The sequence below is a fragment of the Ictidomys tridecemlineatus genome, chromosome 5 (genome assembly GCF_052094955.1).
Source record: "Ictidomys tridecemlineatus isolate mIctTri1 chromosome 5, mIctTri1.hap1, whole genome shotgun sequence".
In the NCBI taxonomy this organism is placed as follows: domain Eukaryota; kingdom Metazoa; phylum Chordata; class Mammalia; order Rodentia; family Sciuridae; genus Ictidomys; species Ictidomys tridecemlineatus.
In genome coordinates, this window is record NC_135481.1 from 77,381,987 (window position 1) to 77,398,377 (window position 16,391).

Sequence of the window (16,391 nt, forward strand, 5' to 3'; positions counted from 1 at the left end):
TAAACTAGAACCAAACATAATAAAATCAGCAGATGTGAAACATAGTAATAATGAATGTTTCATTAATAGATGAATAGGTTTCAAAATGTTATTGCTAAACTACACAATTTTTAAAGATTTTTAGCAAAGTGACAACAAATTTATGTAATAACAATTGCATATTGAAGTTATTTATTTAATTTTAAATGATTTATTATTGTTTCACCTTGAAACTTTTCATGGAGGTCTCTTTCTCCGTGTCTTCTTGTATTACTCTTTTTTCCAATCCATCCTACAGTCTCATCATCTACAGATCACAAGCTAGTACCATAAAACAAAGAAATGCCCACATCCCTCCTCCAAATGGTATCTGGGTTCATTTTTAAGTACCAGGACTGAACATGCTCTGGCATTTTGAGATTTCAAATTGGGAAATATGTTTTGTTTATTTTAGTTCTGTTTTTTTGATAAATTCTTACCTTTTCCCATGTCACATTAGAGATTTATTTTGAAAAAAGAGGCCTAGCTCATTTCAAGTCTTTAATTGAAATGTAATATACATCTGTACTTCACCTAAAGTTATTTCCAATTTTCTCTTATTGGATATATGTAATTATAGTCTGCTATTATTTTTCAGAACACATCTTCTAGAGCCAATTGCATTGTTCTTTCATTTTCATTATTGTTTCTTATATTCATACTCAAAACACCCTCATTATCATTAGATGAAAGCAGCCAATGATTTCATTATGTATTCTAATGTGGTCATTTATAATTATAATTTAATTATGAAGTACTCTCATCTTTCCTGTATGTTACAAATAGAGCATTATATTTACTTTTGACACTACACAAATACATAAAAGATAACTAAGAATTTTTTAAGGACATTAAAAGGGGAAAAACATATCCAGAAAGAAAGGAACACTCAGTCTGACAGTATTGAGGACGACTATGGATCTAGCTCTTGGCTACCTCTGTGACATAATCTCCTAAATACACTTTCTATTCCCATTACTTTGTGCCTCAAACACCACAGGAACAATTCTGCCTTGGAACCTTATACTGTATCTTCCCTCTGCCTAGATTGATGCACACCCCCATACATAAGTTACATGGGTTTCTCCCTTACTGTCTTCAGCCTTCTCCTCAAATGTCATTTTTCCCACCAGTACTGTGAACTCAGGGCCTCACACACTGAGTTACATCTCAACCCTCATGTTCTCTTATGACCCTATCTTGACCATCTTATTTAGGTTTATCTCCACCTCCATTATTCTCTACCTTATTCTGAATTATTCTTCCTTATATTACATATTGCCACATAAGACATTAGTGATTTGTTTACTGTCTATTCCATCTAGTTTTTAAGTCAAAGAGAGGAGGGATTTCATTTGTTCACATCTATTTCTTAGTGCCTAATAAACACCAGTCATGATAGGCACCCAATAACATTTAGTGGATAGAAAAAATGCCTTAAAGACCAAAGAGTGTTCTGGTGAGAGTTTGCATTGAGAGGTGGGTTCCTGCTTCCACATTTTTTATCAAGATGCTGAGGACATGCTTTGCACTAGTGAAACCACTGAACTTTCAAATTAACAAAGATTCAAAGGCACACTAACACAGAAAGCTTGTGAGGATGTAGAGAAACTGATTGGGCTCACGACCAATGGGAATGCAGCTCATTCACTTTACTAGGACACAGTGCACCAATGCACATTAAAAACAATGCAGCACATTTAACCTGCATTTTCTTATTTAAGAACATTTTACCCTCACAGCATGTATGATAAATCCTACCAGCTCTACTGCACAGATGAGAAAATGAGACACCAATAATTTAAGGAATAAATACATTATAAGTCAAGGATCCCAATTTAGGTCATCTAACTCTAAACCAGGTCTGGCTCTATTGTTTTCTACTGTCTACTAATCTCCTCAATATGTAATCTTATTCTTTAAAGCTAAAAACTATGTCACATACAGAATCTTTCGATTCCTAGTGCCTATTACAGTACTAAATAAATGTTACAGTTGCTCAATAAATCTTTACAGAAAGTAAATAACTCTGTGCTGTGAGGGTCTCACCTATACAGAACATTTTAAACCCTGCCTCAGTATCTCTTCTTCCCCCGTAACAATGAACTTTGGCACATGAATTTCCAGAAGAGTGACTTCTTTTTTCATTCTCTCTGTAGCAAGATGTGGTGATGTGGCTAATTAGGGACTGCTTAAATATAAGCCAAAGTGATAAGCAACTCTGGGCATGTGAGTTCCTTATTAAATGCCTTCCTGCTGGCTAGAATACAGACATGACAGCTGGTGCAGCCATACTGGACCTTGAGGTGACCTTGGGAATGAGGACTCCAGTCAGTGGATTAGATGGCAGGTTCTGGATCCCTGACCCCACACCATATCTATTCTACATTAACTTTTTACGTGATCCTTTTTTCCAACCAAAGAGAAATAAACTTCCATCTTGTTTAAGCCACTATTACTTTGGGTTTTCTGATTGTCTGGACCCATTAGCTAACCAGAACTAGTTCTATAAGGACTGTCACTTACTCCTTATTTCCTTGTAACTTGATATTTGGTTAAACTGATTTGGCTTTGTACTAGTGACAGTCTATATGAATTATACATTCCATTTAGTGTTTTCAAAGATCCCATTGTAAATGGATATTTAATAAGCCTTTTCATTTAACCCTAAAGAGCAATAGAACAGTCATGCATAAAAAGCCATTATTGAGTAAACTGATAATCACTTTCCAGGGTAATAACTGATTCTCAGAGACTATACAATGAGACAGGTCTCAATAGCATAATGAAAGCAGAACAATGAAAAAGTGTCTCAGCTGTCTCAATCTTTCATTTCTTCATAACCCTATTTTCAATGATTAAGAGATGAAGAGCTTGAGACTCAAGATGTTCTTGAGGGGAAATCTTGCTAAAATGATGAGGTCTGGCTTTATTATAATCTGCTCCTGTGTGCCTAATAAATTTATAGTAAGCCAAGCAAAGGACAGGAATTTTTTTATTGTATTATCTGTGAGGTCTAAAGAAAAGATAGGCTACTTCTTTTAAATGGGTGAAGCAGTGGAGTGTACAGGGAATGTTACTTATTACCAAGACAAAATAAATCTGATGACCAGTATGCCAATTTACAGTTCACCATATAGTCATCAATCGGGTAGCACTCCTTTAATAATATCTAAATTATTGACTCTTCCTCCTGGGAATTCCTGGTTAGGTCAATGATATGTCTCATTCTCTCAAGTTGAGAATTCTCAACAGGGCCCTAAATCATTGTAAGTAATAAAATTTCAAATATTACAGAAGCTCTTCTTCCCCAAAAAAGATGGGGACTCATATCCTATTCCCATTGGACCAAGGAAAGAAAGTACTTCTGGGTATTCACGTTGAGAGTAGTTCAAATATTTCCCCCAAAAAAATAAAATTAGTCAGATTGAATGAAAGTGAGCCAGCCTGTTACTGCACCAGTGATGGAAGATAAAGATTTTATCTTCTATTCATATCAACATCAACCTAAGATGGCAGAATCAGTGATTTGGGGCTGAATGTAACTGGTTAGTAGTCACAAAACAAATTTATAATGTTCTCACTGTCATTTGTTCCACCTGTGTCCTTTTACTTCGATGAAAAAATGTGGTAGCTTGGGAGACCAGCCCAAATCCCATCCCATGCCCACCATCTTTACCAACATCACAGTGCTCTGAGAGCAAATCCTTATTTCTTGCTGACTTTTCCCAACGCCCAGATGTGCTCAGCTTAGAAGTTACTAGCAAGAGGTTATGGGAACACACCACCAGCACAGAGGAATGCAATGGTCCTTCCACTAATGCAGAGATTTAGGAGCAGAGATATCACAATGAAAAACAGTTCTGGGTAGTTTGGTTCTACATCGTAGGGTAACAAGGGGGGAAAAGAAAGGAAAGATGGGGATTGTAGAGTAAAGAAAGTACCATCAGCATTATATAATACAAATAAAAACAGTTCTGGACTGGTTGACAGAAGAACTAAATAGTTCTACTCCTAACTATGTTAATTTGCTGTATGGCCTTGCAAAGTCACTTTCCCTCAATGGATTTTAGTTTTGTTATCTATAACACAAAGTTTATATATAATTTATATATAATTTTTTTTAAAGTATATATAAATTTAAACACACACACATACACACACACACACACATACACAACACACATAAATCAGGTGATCTTTCAGCTCTATATACTGTTTTAGTAAAAAAAAAAAAAAAGAGGGGTAAGGAAATACTAAAAGAAAATTCACAAGAACTCTGAAATGTCTTTTCCATATGAGAACATAAAGATGTCAAGGAACATTTACTAAATAAATGCTGATAACCACTAAATCGTACATAAAATAAATCCTAGTATGTCCAGAATTTTTTAAAAAAATATTTTTAGCTTCATTCGATAAATTAAAAACAAAATTTTCCTACCATGATTATAAAGAAAATATATGTGGCAAATTTTGTTAAGCCATCTCTCTCCATTATCATGAGACCAAAATTCAGGACACTCTACAATGGACATAAAAGAATATTCTCCCTAAAATAAAACAAATATCTCACACAATTAGAAAATGTACTGTTCAGCCTCTTCTACTGTTTTCATTTGGGATAAAAGATGCTTAAACATGACTGTGGTTGGCTAGTTCTCGATTTTTATTTTATTACCAAAACTGTTTATCTACCCATCCTTGAAACCCATATGTTTACCTATCCTGCTTTAAAACAAACACTGTAAAGAATACAGCTGCCTAGCTTCAGACTGTTTACAGCTATAGAATGGTTGACTTCAATCACAACCAAACACTGTGCTTTTCAGTAAGAAAAAAATAAACAGCTTCCATGTACAATAAGTGAATGTGTAATCTAACTGGGATATTCTGTTCAATCAAACTGTTGTCCAGGTAGCCTTATTATTCTAAGCCTGCTACAACTTTAAAATTATATATGCTCTTTCCTCTAGTTTTACACAAAGTAAAGGAAAATGATGATTTGAAGGTATAAAAAATTACCCTTAAAGAAGACTTGTAACACCCAACAATGTTACAGTGGCAATTAGTGATGGATTTTAACTATGCAGTATCAGCTAGTGTCCACCTCACCTCCCACTCCAGGAGATTCTAAGGCCTTGGGTCAGTCCTTGACATTGAAAAGCATTTAAAAGGTCTACATTATCAAATAAAAGTAAAACTGAGCTATGTATTAAATAATAATCCATAGAATAGGGAAGAGATGCTTTTATCCTAAATATTCAAATAATTTTACCTGAAATAGCCAGTGAAAATTAAATTTTTAACATTTTAAAATTCTTTTTAAATTCTTTACTTTACCTCTCATGTGCAGACAAATGCTGACACATGAGAAAATCCATCACTTTGCACCTGAACTTTGTCCTTTGTAGTTTAGGACTTAATTACATAAACAAGCAAAAGAAAAAATCACTGCTGGTAGTATGTGTACTATGAAAAACACAAAACATATATCTGAATTCTGTAGTAAAATAGAATTTCACTTGTCAAGTAACACTATATTTCAATCCTTCAGAGATATTCTTATGGAAAATAAATTGCACTTGTATCCAACAAAGAATAGGTCTATTTTGAAAAAATAACTTCTGACTTGTTTCAAAATTATTACTATAATCAAAGCAACTAAAGGAATAGGAATTCTCTTGCATTAAAAAATAAATAAATAATACATTAGCATTTTGTATTTACTGAAAGCATCAAAATGTCATGTGCAAGATTTTAAAACGTCACAGAAAAAATAAACTGTAAATTTATTTGGAAATAATCAGATAACTTCTTAATCATCACATAATTTGTACTAGCATAAGCTGTTACATCTGTGAGGACAATAAAGTACAGCACAAAGTGTAATAAATTTGCCTTTCATGTTGAATTGAAAAGATTTGCCAAAATAGTCTCTCCCATTTATACTTTTGTCATTTAAGCAATATGAATTGCTTTTCTCTGTCCAGTTCTAGTTGATTCTCTGATTTATACCCTCCCATAATCAAAAATTTGTTTCTAAGATGGGGAAAATCGAAATTTGAAAAACAAAGAGCCAAGAAAATGTTTAAGTACTATGGAACAATATATAGCTCTATAAGGAATACATATTGATATTCATCAGTGTGTCAAAAAATAAGTTACAAAATAATATGTATAGACATTTATTTTTATAAAAAAAAACCCTGTGTGTGTGCCTGTGTGTATACATACTTGTACTAAGAATTGAGATCGTGTAGAGGGTAAACAAATATTGGTTATTTGGGAAAGTTAAAGAAGGCATAGAAGAATATATACGAGTTGAGTATCCTTTAGCCAAAATGTTTGAGACCAGAATATTTCAGTATTGGAATTTTGCTTGTTTTGTTTTATTTTCAGAATATTCACATGAACTATCCCTTGATCATCCTTAATCTAAAAATCCAAATCCAAAATCTGAAATATGTTTCCTTAGGAGATTTAAAACTTTAGATTAGGGAGGTTCAAACTGTATTATTATTTCCTTATGTCTCTTCTTACAACTCATAAAATGAATTGTAAACTTTTTAAAGAATCTGTGAAGATTTTTGGGCTGGGGGTATAGCTCAGTAATAGAGTGTTTGCCTCTCATGTGTAAAACCCCCCAAAAAATTTAATATGCTAATATCTTTAATTATTAAAGTTTTCATTTTGCGACAACTGTAAATTCTCATTCAATTTTAAGAAACAATACAGAGAGATCCTTTTAAGCTGGTATGATGCTGTGCATCTGAAGTCCTATCTACTTGGGAGATTGAGGCAGAAGGATTGCTTTAGCCCATTTGTTTGGAAAACACATGTTTTGACTAGCCTGGACAACATAGTAAGACCCCTAGCTCAATAATAATAACAACAATAATAATAATAATAATAATAATAATAGTAATACAAAGAGATCTGGTATACACTTTACTCAGCTTTTTCCAATGATGAAATTGTGCAAAATTTAATTCAATATCACAGCAAGAATACCAATGCTGACAGAGTCAGGATACAAATACATTTCCATCAACACAATTTTTTCATCTTTCCCTTGTAAAGCCACACATATTTCCCACTCACCTTCCTCCACCAAAATTCATCCTTAATTTCTGGCAGCCATAATTCAGTTTTCTCTTTCAGCAAATTTGTCATTTTAAGACTACTGTATAAATAGAATCATACAGTATCTAACTTTTGTAGACTGGTGATTTTTCTTCAGAATAATTCTCTGGACATTCATCCAAGTTGTTGCAGGTATTAACACTTCATTTCTTTTTATTGTTGTCTTTTGAAGGACATGTGGATTGTTTCCAGTTTGGGGTTATCTCTATTAAAGTAGGTATGAGAAACTATATCAGATTTTTGTGTAAGAATACTTTTTCCTTTCTCTGTGATAACTGTCCAAGAGTGTAATTGCTGGGTCACATGGTACTAGCATGCTTACTTTTTAAAGAAACTGACAAACTATTTTCCAAGGTAGACATACTATTTTGTTTTTCTACCAACACTAGTATATCTCCATCCTTGCTAGTATTTGTCATCATCACTATTTTTTATCTTAGGCATTCTGATATGTAGGTGATGATATCTCATTATGGATTTAACTTACATTTTCCTAATGATGGTGTTGAACTTCTTTTCTTGTACTTACATGCCATCTGCATATTCTATTTGGTGAAATGTCTAATGATGGGGGGGTTTGCCCATTTTCTGATTGGATGTTTTACTGTTGAGTATTGAAAATTCTTTATAATTCTAGGTACTGGTCCTTTACTAGAAATGTGGTTAGCAAATATTTCCTAACAGTCTACAGTTTGTTTTTTCATCCTCTTTAACAGGTTCTTTTGCAGAGAAAAAAAAAGCTTAATATGGATATAATCTAAATTGTCAAATTTTCTTTATTGATCATTCTTTTAGTGTGAAGTCTAAGCTCTCTTTGCCTAACCATAGATCCAGAAGCTTTTCTCCTATTTTTTTTCTGAAGGTTTTATGGCTTTACGATCAAGTTAATTTTTATATAATGCATGACACTTAGGAAAAGGTTTATTTTTTTCCTGTGGACATCCACTTTTTCCAGTATCATTTGTCACAAAGATTTTCAGTCTTTCATTGCTTTTGAACCTCCGTCAAATCAGTTTGTGTGGATCTCTGTGTGATCTATTCTGCTCCAGAGCAGTGTGTCTCTGTCTCCACTAACAGCACACAGTCTTGATTACTGTATCTATATAAAACTTGAAATAAGGTACACTGATAACTTTCAACATTATTCTTCTTTTTCAAAGTTATTTTAGCTTACTGTTGTATTTGCTGTTAAGTACAATACAATTTGCTAGGATCAAATGGCTTTGAACGTACTTAAAAGTAGATATCTTTTAGTTATTCCAGTAATTCAGCTGTTATCCAACTTAGATATTTGATTACTGATCTAATACTTTTCCTCTTTCCTAAAGTATACATTTAGTGCTATAAATGTCCTCCTCAGCATTGCTTTACATGTGGTCCACAAATTTGATATGTTATACCTAGAAAATGCAAAAGAATGAAGGTCTATTTACATAGCCATAGTTTTGTTTACTGCAAACTTTCTTCTTTCCCAGTTCTCCAAAAATCTTTTTTTTTTTCCTTCCTGATTAAAGCTCTTCCTTTGGCCATGCTTTCAGGGTAGGACAAAATCTCTTAGTTTTCTTTAATCTGAGACCATCTTTGTTATGGTTTAGATATAAAGTATTCCCCAAAAGCTCATGTGTGAAATAATGCAAGAAAGTTTAGAGGTGAAATGATTGGGTGATGAAAACCTAAACCTAATCAGTATATTAAGCCTCTTGAATGGATTAGCTGGGTGGTAACTGTAGGCATGTAGAGTGAACCTAGAAGAGGTAGGTCACTGGGCATGTGCCTTTGAGTTTATATTTTGCCTTTGGTGAGTGGAGCGCGCTCTCGCTCTCTCTCTCGCTCTCTCTCTCTCTCTCTCTCTCTCTCTCTCCCTCCCTGCTTCCTTGTTGCCATATTCTAATCCGCTTTACTCCTCCACATCTTTCCACCATGACTTTCTGCCTCACCTTGGGCCCAGAGCAATTGAGTTAGCTATCTATAGACTGAGACCTCATAAACCTTATGAAACGATAAGCCACAAATAAATTTTACCTTGTTTTTGTCAGTGTTTTGGTCGCAGAAATTAAAAAGCTGACTAAAACAGTCTTGATTGCCCTTTCATTCCTGAGAGATAATTTCATGGAAACAGAATTGAGCAGACAATTCTTTTCTTTCAGCACTTGAAAAATGTTGTACCAATAACTTTTGACCTGCTGGGTTTCTGATGAGAAATCTATTGTCATTCAAGTTGCTTTCCCTTGTAGGTAACATTATTTTTCTACTTTTGAGATTTTTGTCTGTAACTTCGGTTTTCAGAAGTGTAAATATTAAATGTCTTGTCATGGATTTCTTCAGTTTGGGATTCACTCGTCTTCTTCAATTTGTAGATTTATATTTCTTATCAAATTTAGAGACTTTTTAGCCACTATTTGGTTGAGTATTTTTTTTTTCAACCAAGAGATTTTATTGAGGGGATGTCCGAAGGGGAAGAAAAGGAGAGGCACAGAGCAGAGAGGAGAAGAGGAGAGCAGAGAGAAAGAGAGAAGAGAGCAGAGACAGAGAGAAAGAAGAGGAAGAGGGAAGAGTGGAAGAAGGCAGAGAGCTTGCAAGCTTTGGCTTAAGAAGGGTTGTATAGGTGATGTGGCAGGTGCTGCTTGACAGGGTGACTCAGGAGCAAGCAGACACTGTGTCCTATGGGGATTGGTCAAGAAAACCTTTGACTTTGGTGCTCTTTGGCTTGGCACCCTTTGGAGAGGAGGGGTAGGGGTAAGTGATCCCATGATGTTCTCCTGAGAGGAAACTTAACATACCCAACATTCCTCCCTATTTGTTTTTATGTTGGGAGCAGGGCGATGAGATTGTCTGGCTACTTCCTGCTGGAGAGGGACAAGGATTATGAAGGAAGAGAGGGATGGTCAGAGTGTGGGGACAAGAGAAGCATAGCTGTAAAGGCCAGGGTGCTGAAGATGTGAATTTCCTTGGGGCCGAAATCGATGAAAGTTCCTCGAAGCCATAGGTCATGGGTAGTCTCCATCCAATCCTTGTCCCTACAAATGAGGGGAAGTATCCCAAACGTGAGCTGTCAAGTTGCAGGTGCACCACGTGATAACCAAATATCTCGAAAATGGATAATGAGCTTGGCCACGAGGGAAAGGTATTCGTCGCGGGTCTTGGCCTTCAGGAATACATGGTTCTCCATATCCTTGCTCGATATAATGTGGTCCACACCAGCTTTCCTCTTGGCATCCTCAATTTGACTAACCAGCTTCTGCCGGAAGGCGGCGCTCTGCCAATCGGTCTCCTGCCCGGATACGTCCAAGCCGGTAACTCGGCTCCCACAAGCCGCGTCCCACCCCTCCTCCTCCGTTGCCGCCGCCACAGCCGCTGCCGCCTCTACCGTGGAGCCAGGCCCGAAAACCGGTTGAGCACTTTTTTAATCCTGTCTTATCTTTTCTCTCCTTCCAGGACTGTGATGACATGAAGATTACATTTTTTTTGTTTAATTTCAGAGGTTTCTAAAAAGCCTATAGATTTTTGTTTTGTTTTGAATTTTGTCAGTCTAGTTTCTCTTTTTCACTTGAGGTCAGTCTTATTGTTCTATCTTTGAGTTCATTGATTCTGCCCCCTAGGTTCTCCATTAAGCTGGGGAAACCATCCACACAGTTTTTATTTCAGTTATTGTATTTTTCAGCTTGAAATTTTTTCCTTTGGTTCTCCTGAGACTTTTTACTTCTCTGCTAAGACTTTCTATTTTTTCTCATTTTTCAAATATGTTCATAATTATTTATTAAAGCATTTTTAAAGTTTTTGTCAGATAATCCAAACATCTCAATACTGGCACCTACTGTTTTGTTTTTTTTTTTTTTTTGAATGAAGGTGTTCTTGGTTCTTGGCATGACAAGCAATTTTTCTATAAAAACTTGAACATTTGAGGTATCATTAAAACTCTGGATCTTATTTAAACTTTCTGTTTTAGGTGGCTTCCTCTGACACTACTCTAATAAAGCACTGGGAATAGGGCAGGCAATGCCTCATTAGTGCCAGGTAGGGATAATGATTCAGGTTCCTCATTCAGCCTCCACTAGGATCAGAGTTGGGGGCCTCTTTGTTACTGTTGGATGGGAAAATAGGAGTTGTGATTCCCTATTAGGCTGCTGTTGACACCATCCTGGTTGGAAAGAATAGAAGTATCTCATTACTTACCCTTATTATTATCTTATTATTATCTCATTACCCTTACCATCTCTAGTGACACCACAGGGAATATAGAAAGGATGGCCTCTTTTTTTTTCTAGTTGTATACAAAGTTTATTCAAAAATGGCCTTTTTATTGCTGTACATTGTTCCAAGTTTGGACCCTCCACTGACATCAACCCTTCTTAATTTGGGTCACCAAAGTACCAAAAACAAAAAAAGGATACAAATGAATATTTTAGCAGAATAAAATTTGCTTTCTAATATTCATTATTTATTTGATGTTCTTCCTTCATATACCCCAATTCCATTTGAGTCCTCCAAAATGTATTCTTTCTTATGGGCCTTTACCCTGCTATACAACTTTCCTCAACGGTACAGGACCTCTGAGCAAGTTTCTAATACCAGCCCCTCTTTATGTCTAGTAGCTTGACTATGCCATAAAATATATAGCCCATTTTAAAAGAATACTGAGGCCTTTCTCCTCTTTGCTAAGGCCCTTCAGTTGGGCATTCTTAATTTCTTTTCCAAAAAGATTTGCAAAAAAAAAAAAAAAAACTTAACTAGAAATACTCCATTTAAAATGACTCAAGAAGTCGTGCTGATCTTGTTCAGTAAATGGGGGGGTCTTAATTCAGAATACTTGTGATATTCTGGTCAAAGATGACACTAGAGACTCTAGCTCATATATGTTTTTGTTTCTCTTTATGATCATGTTCCTCAAATCACAGCCAAGAGTGTATTTGGGGGATGAAAGTATTTCAAAGACATAATTTGGTGGCAGTATTCTTTGTACAACAATAGATTTGAGGCTGCAGCCAAAAACAGCAGTAGAATCTTCTTCCCCCTTACTATCATTCCCTTTGTCATTCTCAAATAGTCTCTCTGAGTCTCTCTCTCTCTCACCTTCCCCCCAACCTCCCTTTATTGTGGGACTAATGTTCCCTTGTTACTATTTGCTTTGAATGCCCCCACCAGAGCAAAGTCTATATAATCAACAAAATATCTTAAACTTAAATATGACCCTATCTAACTTTGCTTCCTCTGGGGAACATATCATAGTTGACAAATGGGCCTTCCTGGAAACTATTCCAATCTAGTCTTTACCAGGAGACAACAGGTGGAATTCCAGTTCTACCATGCTTTAGCTGTAGAATCCTTGTGCCAAGTCTTCAGTCTTACTAAAGCTAGCAGGGCCTCTTAGATAAAACAGGACTTTTACTGGTATCTATCTACCTGATGCTGTTTTTATTAAGAAAAGATGCACATAAAGTGTGTCCCATAGTACTTTGCACACAAGAAGCACGTCTAAGTCTTTATAATTGGAGAGACCTAGGAAATACATTTTTAAATGCTTCAAGAGAACTATTTTCACTGAAAATACAGAATTCTTATCAGTTAAATTTCTTAATTGTAGCATACTGAACTCCTTAGGACAAAAACTCACCTTTATTGTACTTCATTACTGATAAGGCTAAACAAACAGAAAAAGAGCAAGTTCTTCATATGAAATGCCTGTTATTTCATTACTAAATAATCACAGTTTTTGAAAGTGAAGGTAACCTGTGCTTTATTATTCCAGACTTTAGCTCATTTAATAATCTTTAAACCAGATTTTGGAATAATATCCCATATTCCTTCACTTCAAAAAGAAGACACCCTCCTTGAATGAAAATTCAAAATTCAAATGAAATACAAAGAAGATCAATGACTCTATCAATGACTCATCATCATATATGTTTTCGTGTTAGAAAACATCATATATGATGAAATATTATATGTAATGAAATAACATGTATCCTAAATAATGTATGCATCAACAGCTTATACAGAATATATGGAACAGATATATAGAGAGATTTATCTATAAAGAGAGATCAGTACATATCTCTCTCTCTCTACTAAAAGTTGTTTTACCCAGGAAAAACATAACCGTCGTTCTGGTCACCTACTTCCATTTTTATGTCGTAGTTCTGGCCCAGGATGCTCTGTATGAGCTCTCTGATGATCTGGTCAGAGGCCAGCTGGGCCTCCGACTGCAGCGAGGTGATGACCTCCTCGATGGTTCTGGGGATCACTCTGGTGGGCAGCAGCTCAGGCTGGGCGACCTCGTGCACATCCCTAAGCAGGCCACTCTCCCACACTGCTTTGGAAATGGACTCGTCTGCCTCCGACCCCCTGGGGACTGAGCCCTGGCTCATGAAGTGAGCGCGAATCTTTACTCTCCTCCGCCACCAGCCCGCCTCCCAGTCGCTGTCCTCGCTGGAAATGGAGCTGGTCTTCCTGTCTTTGGCCCCCTGGGCCTCTGAGAACGGAGTTATCTCCTGGTTTGCTTCTTGCTCCTCTGCCGCGTCGACGACCTGCCTGGCCGCTGCGGCCCGCGGGCTCCCGGGACTCAGGCGCGCTCCTGACTTGCCCAGGGACGTGGGCAGCGGCCGCAGGACCACAGGTTTAGATGTGCCCACCTCCGGAGTGATGATCGGCGGTATCTTCTGGATCCTGTACCGCAGGAACGCGGAGCTCCGCAAGTAAAACTCCTGGGGACGAAATGGTCTGGTCTTTCGCACAGCGAAAGCCTCGCTCGGGCTCGAGGGGCGCGCTAGCCCTTGGAGCGCCTCCTGCAGGAAGACCCCAGCAGCGGTCGCAGGGACTTTGGCGGGAGGGGACCCTTTGGAAAGGGTTCTGCGAGGCGTGAAGGAACCTTCGCTCCTCTTCTCCCCAGGGCGGGCCGGACGGGGGTGGTGGTCTAGTCCTTCATTTGAAGTCAGGTTAGACGCCAACTTCTGCTTGAATTTGAGAAAGTCCTTTTTAGCCTCCTGGCGAACCTTCTCCAGCTCTTTAAACAGGAGGGATTCTTCTCTGGATTTCAGTCCAAAGTGCTTTTTGAAGGTGGACATCTTGACAAATTTGACCTGTAAAATACCCCCAACACATTAAAACACACACAAAAAAATTATATATTTTTTTAAACAAATTTTTGTTAATACACAAAATTCCAGTTTAGCAAAGCTGCTCATGATAGGACCTCGTTGTGCTCCTTAGGCAAAACTGCATGAAATAATTTTACATCCACCTACCCTCTTTTCACGTGAATCATGAAAACCCTGTAACGCAGTAATGTTTTTCAATAGGAGTTTCCCAAGCTTGGGTCTATTTTAACATTTCTTTGGAGTATAATGTGGAGTTCTACTTCCAGGGAAGGAAGAACCTGCTAGGCATAGAAAATCTCAAGTAGCCCCGCTCACAGAGAACAAACCTCACCAACTGACCTGTGGCCTAGGTCCAGCCCACAAACATGGTTTCCAATTGTTCCGTTTTTTAAAAATGTTAATTAATAGCCAACGATTTTAAACTGGGAGATTTTTACATAAAAATCCAGATTTGCAGTTTCAGGGGGCTGGGGAGGGCTGGTGGTGGTAATGGTTCTGGCAATATAAGGGCCAAACAAATGCCTGCTCTTGTGGCTGATAGCTGTTCCCAGGTTCTTCTCTAGCAGGTCCCAGGTGTCTCCCTCCCTTACCCAGCCCAATTCCCTCAATGTGCCACCTGTGCTATAGCAGAGTATACAGAGGGAGGTGGTCAGCCTCAAGGTTGAGTACAGACAAATTATAAGCCTTGAATGCTGAATATTTGTATTTTTTCTGTGAGCTACAGAGAACCACTCAAAAATTTTAGAAAAAAAGTGACTTGATAGGACCTGGTGCTTGGGGATATTGATATGGAGTAAATGAAACAATACAGGCAAGAAGGGCACTGACAACCTCTGTAGCTTGAGCCTTTCCTAGGCTTAAAAATGGAGCAGAGTGAAAACAGAAACATTACAAGGTAAAACTAGTAAGGCCTGCCAGTGATTAGGAATAAATAGGAATAACTAAAGCTCCTTCATAATATAGGGACTTCAAGAGGCTGGGAATGTAATTAAGTGATCCAGTGTTTGCCTATTATGCAGGAGGCCCCGGGTTAAATCCATAGCACTAAATAATAACAATATTAATAATAATAATAATAATAAGGGCTTTGAATCATCATGATGAAGTCTTAGTCATAACCAAGTACATAATAAAATTTGGTTATTCATGAATTGTGCACTTCAAAATGGTTAAGAAGGTAAATTTTATGTTATATATTTTACTATTTAAAAAAAACAACTTATTCAACAAAACTAGATATCTAGGATCATAAGTGGATTCTGAGATCTTGAAAGCCAGGCTAACAGGAACTATAAAAAGAGAAGGAGCCGATGACAGATTCCATGGCTCATTTACCTGTGCAAGATGAAAGGGCTAAGATCAGAAAATTAGGAAAATGAAAAGAATAGAATTCCCCAGAAGCCAAGAAGAGGAGTGTTTCAAGGAATAGGAGTAAAACAATGAAAATAAAAACAGAAATCAATGAATCAGCCAGTAACTTTTTTTTTTTAGAAAACCCAAGACCAAAGTCCTTTGAAACACAAAATTAAAGTATAAACACCTTCAGAATGTCATATCACTTGCAGATATGATTATTCACCTAGAAAACCAAGGTACTAAAAACTATTTTGAACTATAATAGAGTACTGTAAGGGATTTAAATTTTTTTAAATTATATAAAAATTAATAGCTTCCTTTATACCAAATGGTCCAATTAAAAATATGGTAAAAATTCACTTAAAATTTCTTAAAAGAGCAAAGAGACAAGTATCTGGGCATAAACATAACAAGAAATGTACTAAAACTAGATGAATAACTTTTAAAATTGAATTCAATATTTTATTGAAGTACATAAAAGACTCAACTACATAGACAATATTCCTTGGTGGAAAGACCAAATAATTATATCAGGTCTTCCCAAAATACTGTATTGGTTTATTACCAATATGAAAATCTAAAAATTACATTTTGGAATTTGAAAAGTAATTCTGAATTCATTTGAAATAATAAATATGACAAATTAGCCAAAGATATGAGAAAGGAAATAATGGAATACTTGTTCCTCAATTAGGGAGCAACAGAGCATTAAAACTTATGCAGATATAAGAATTAGAACCAGAACACTGCTGTTAGAATCAATAAGCTGAGAGAAAA

General features: G+C 36.5%; 1 protein-coding gene across 1 annotated transcript in view; it reads right to left on the reverse strand.

The window, feature by feature from the left end:
• The window catches only part of Ttc6 (tetratricopeptide repeat domain 6), a 183,705-nt gene extending 169,479 nt beyond the window's left edge, over window positions 1-14,226 (reverse strand). The window contains exon 1 of the mRNA XM_078050195.1: window positions 13,281-14,226. Within this exon, the coding sequence (XP_077906321.1) occupies window positions 13,281-14,225 (945 nt within the window). The 5' untranslated portion in view covers window position 14,226. The remainder of the gene's footprint in view (window positions 1-13,280) is intronic.
• Between the last annotated feature and the right edge of the window lie 2,165 nt (window positions 14,227-16,391).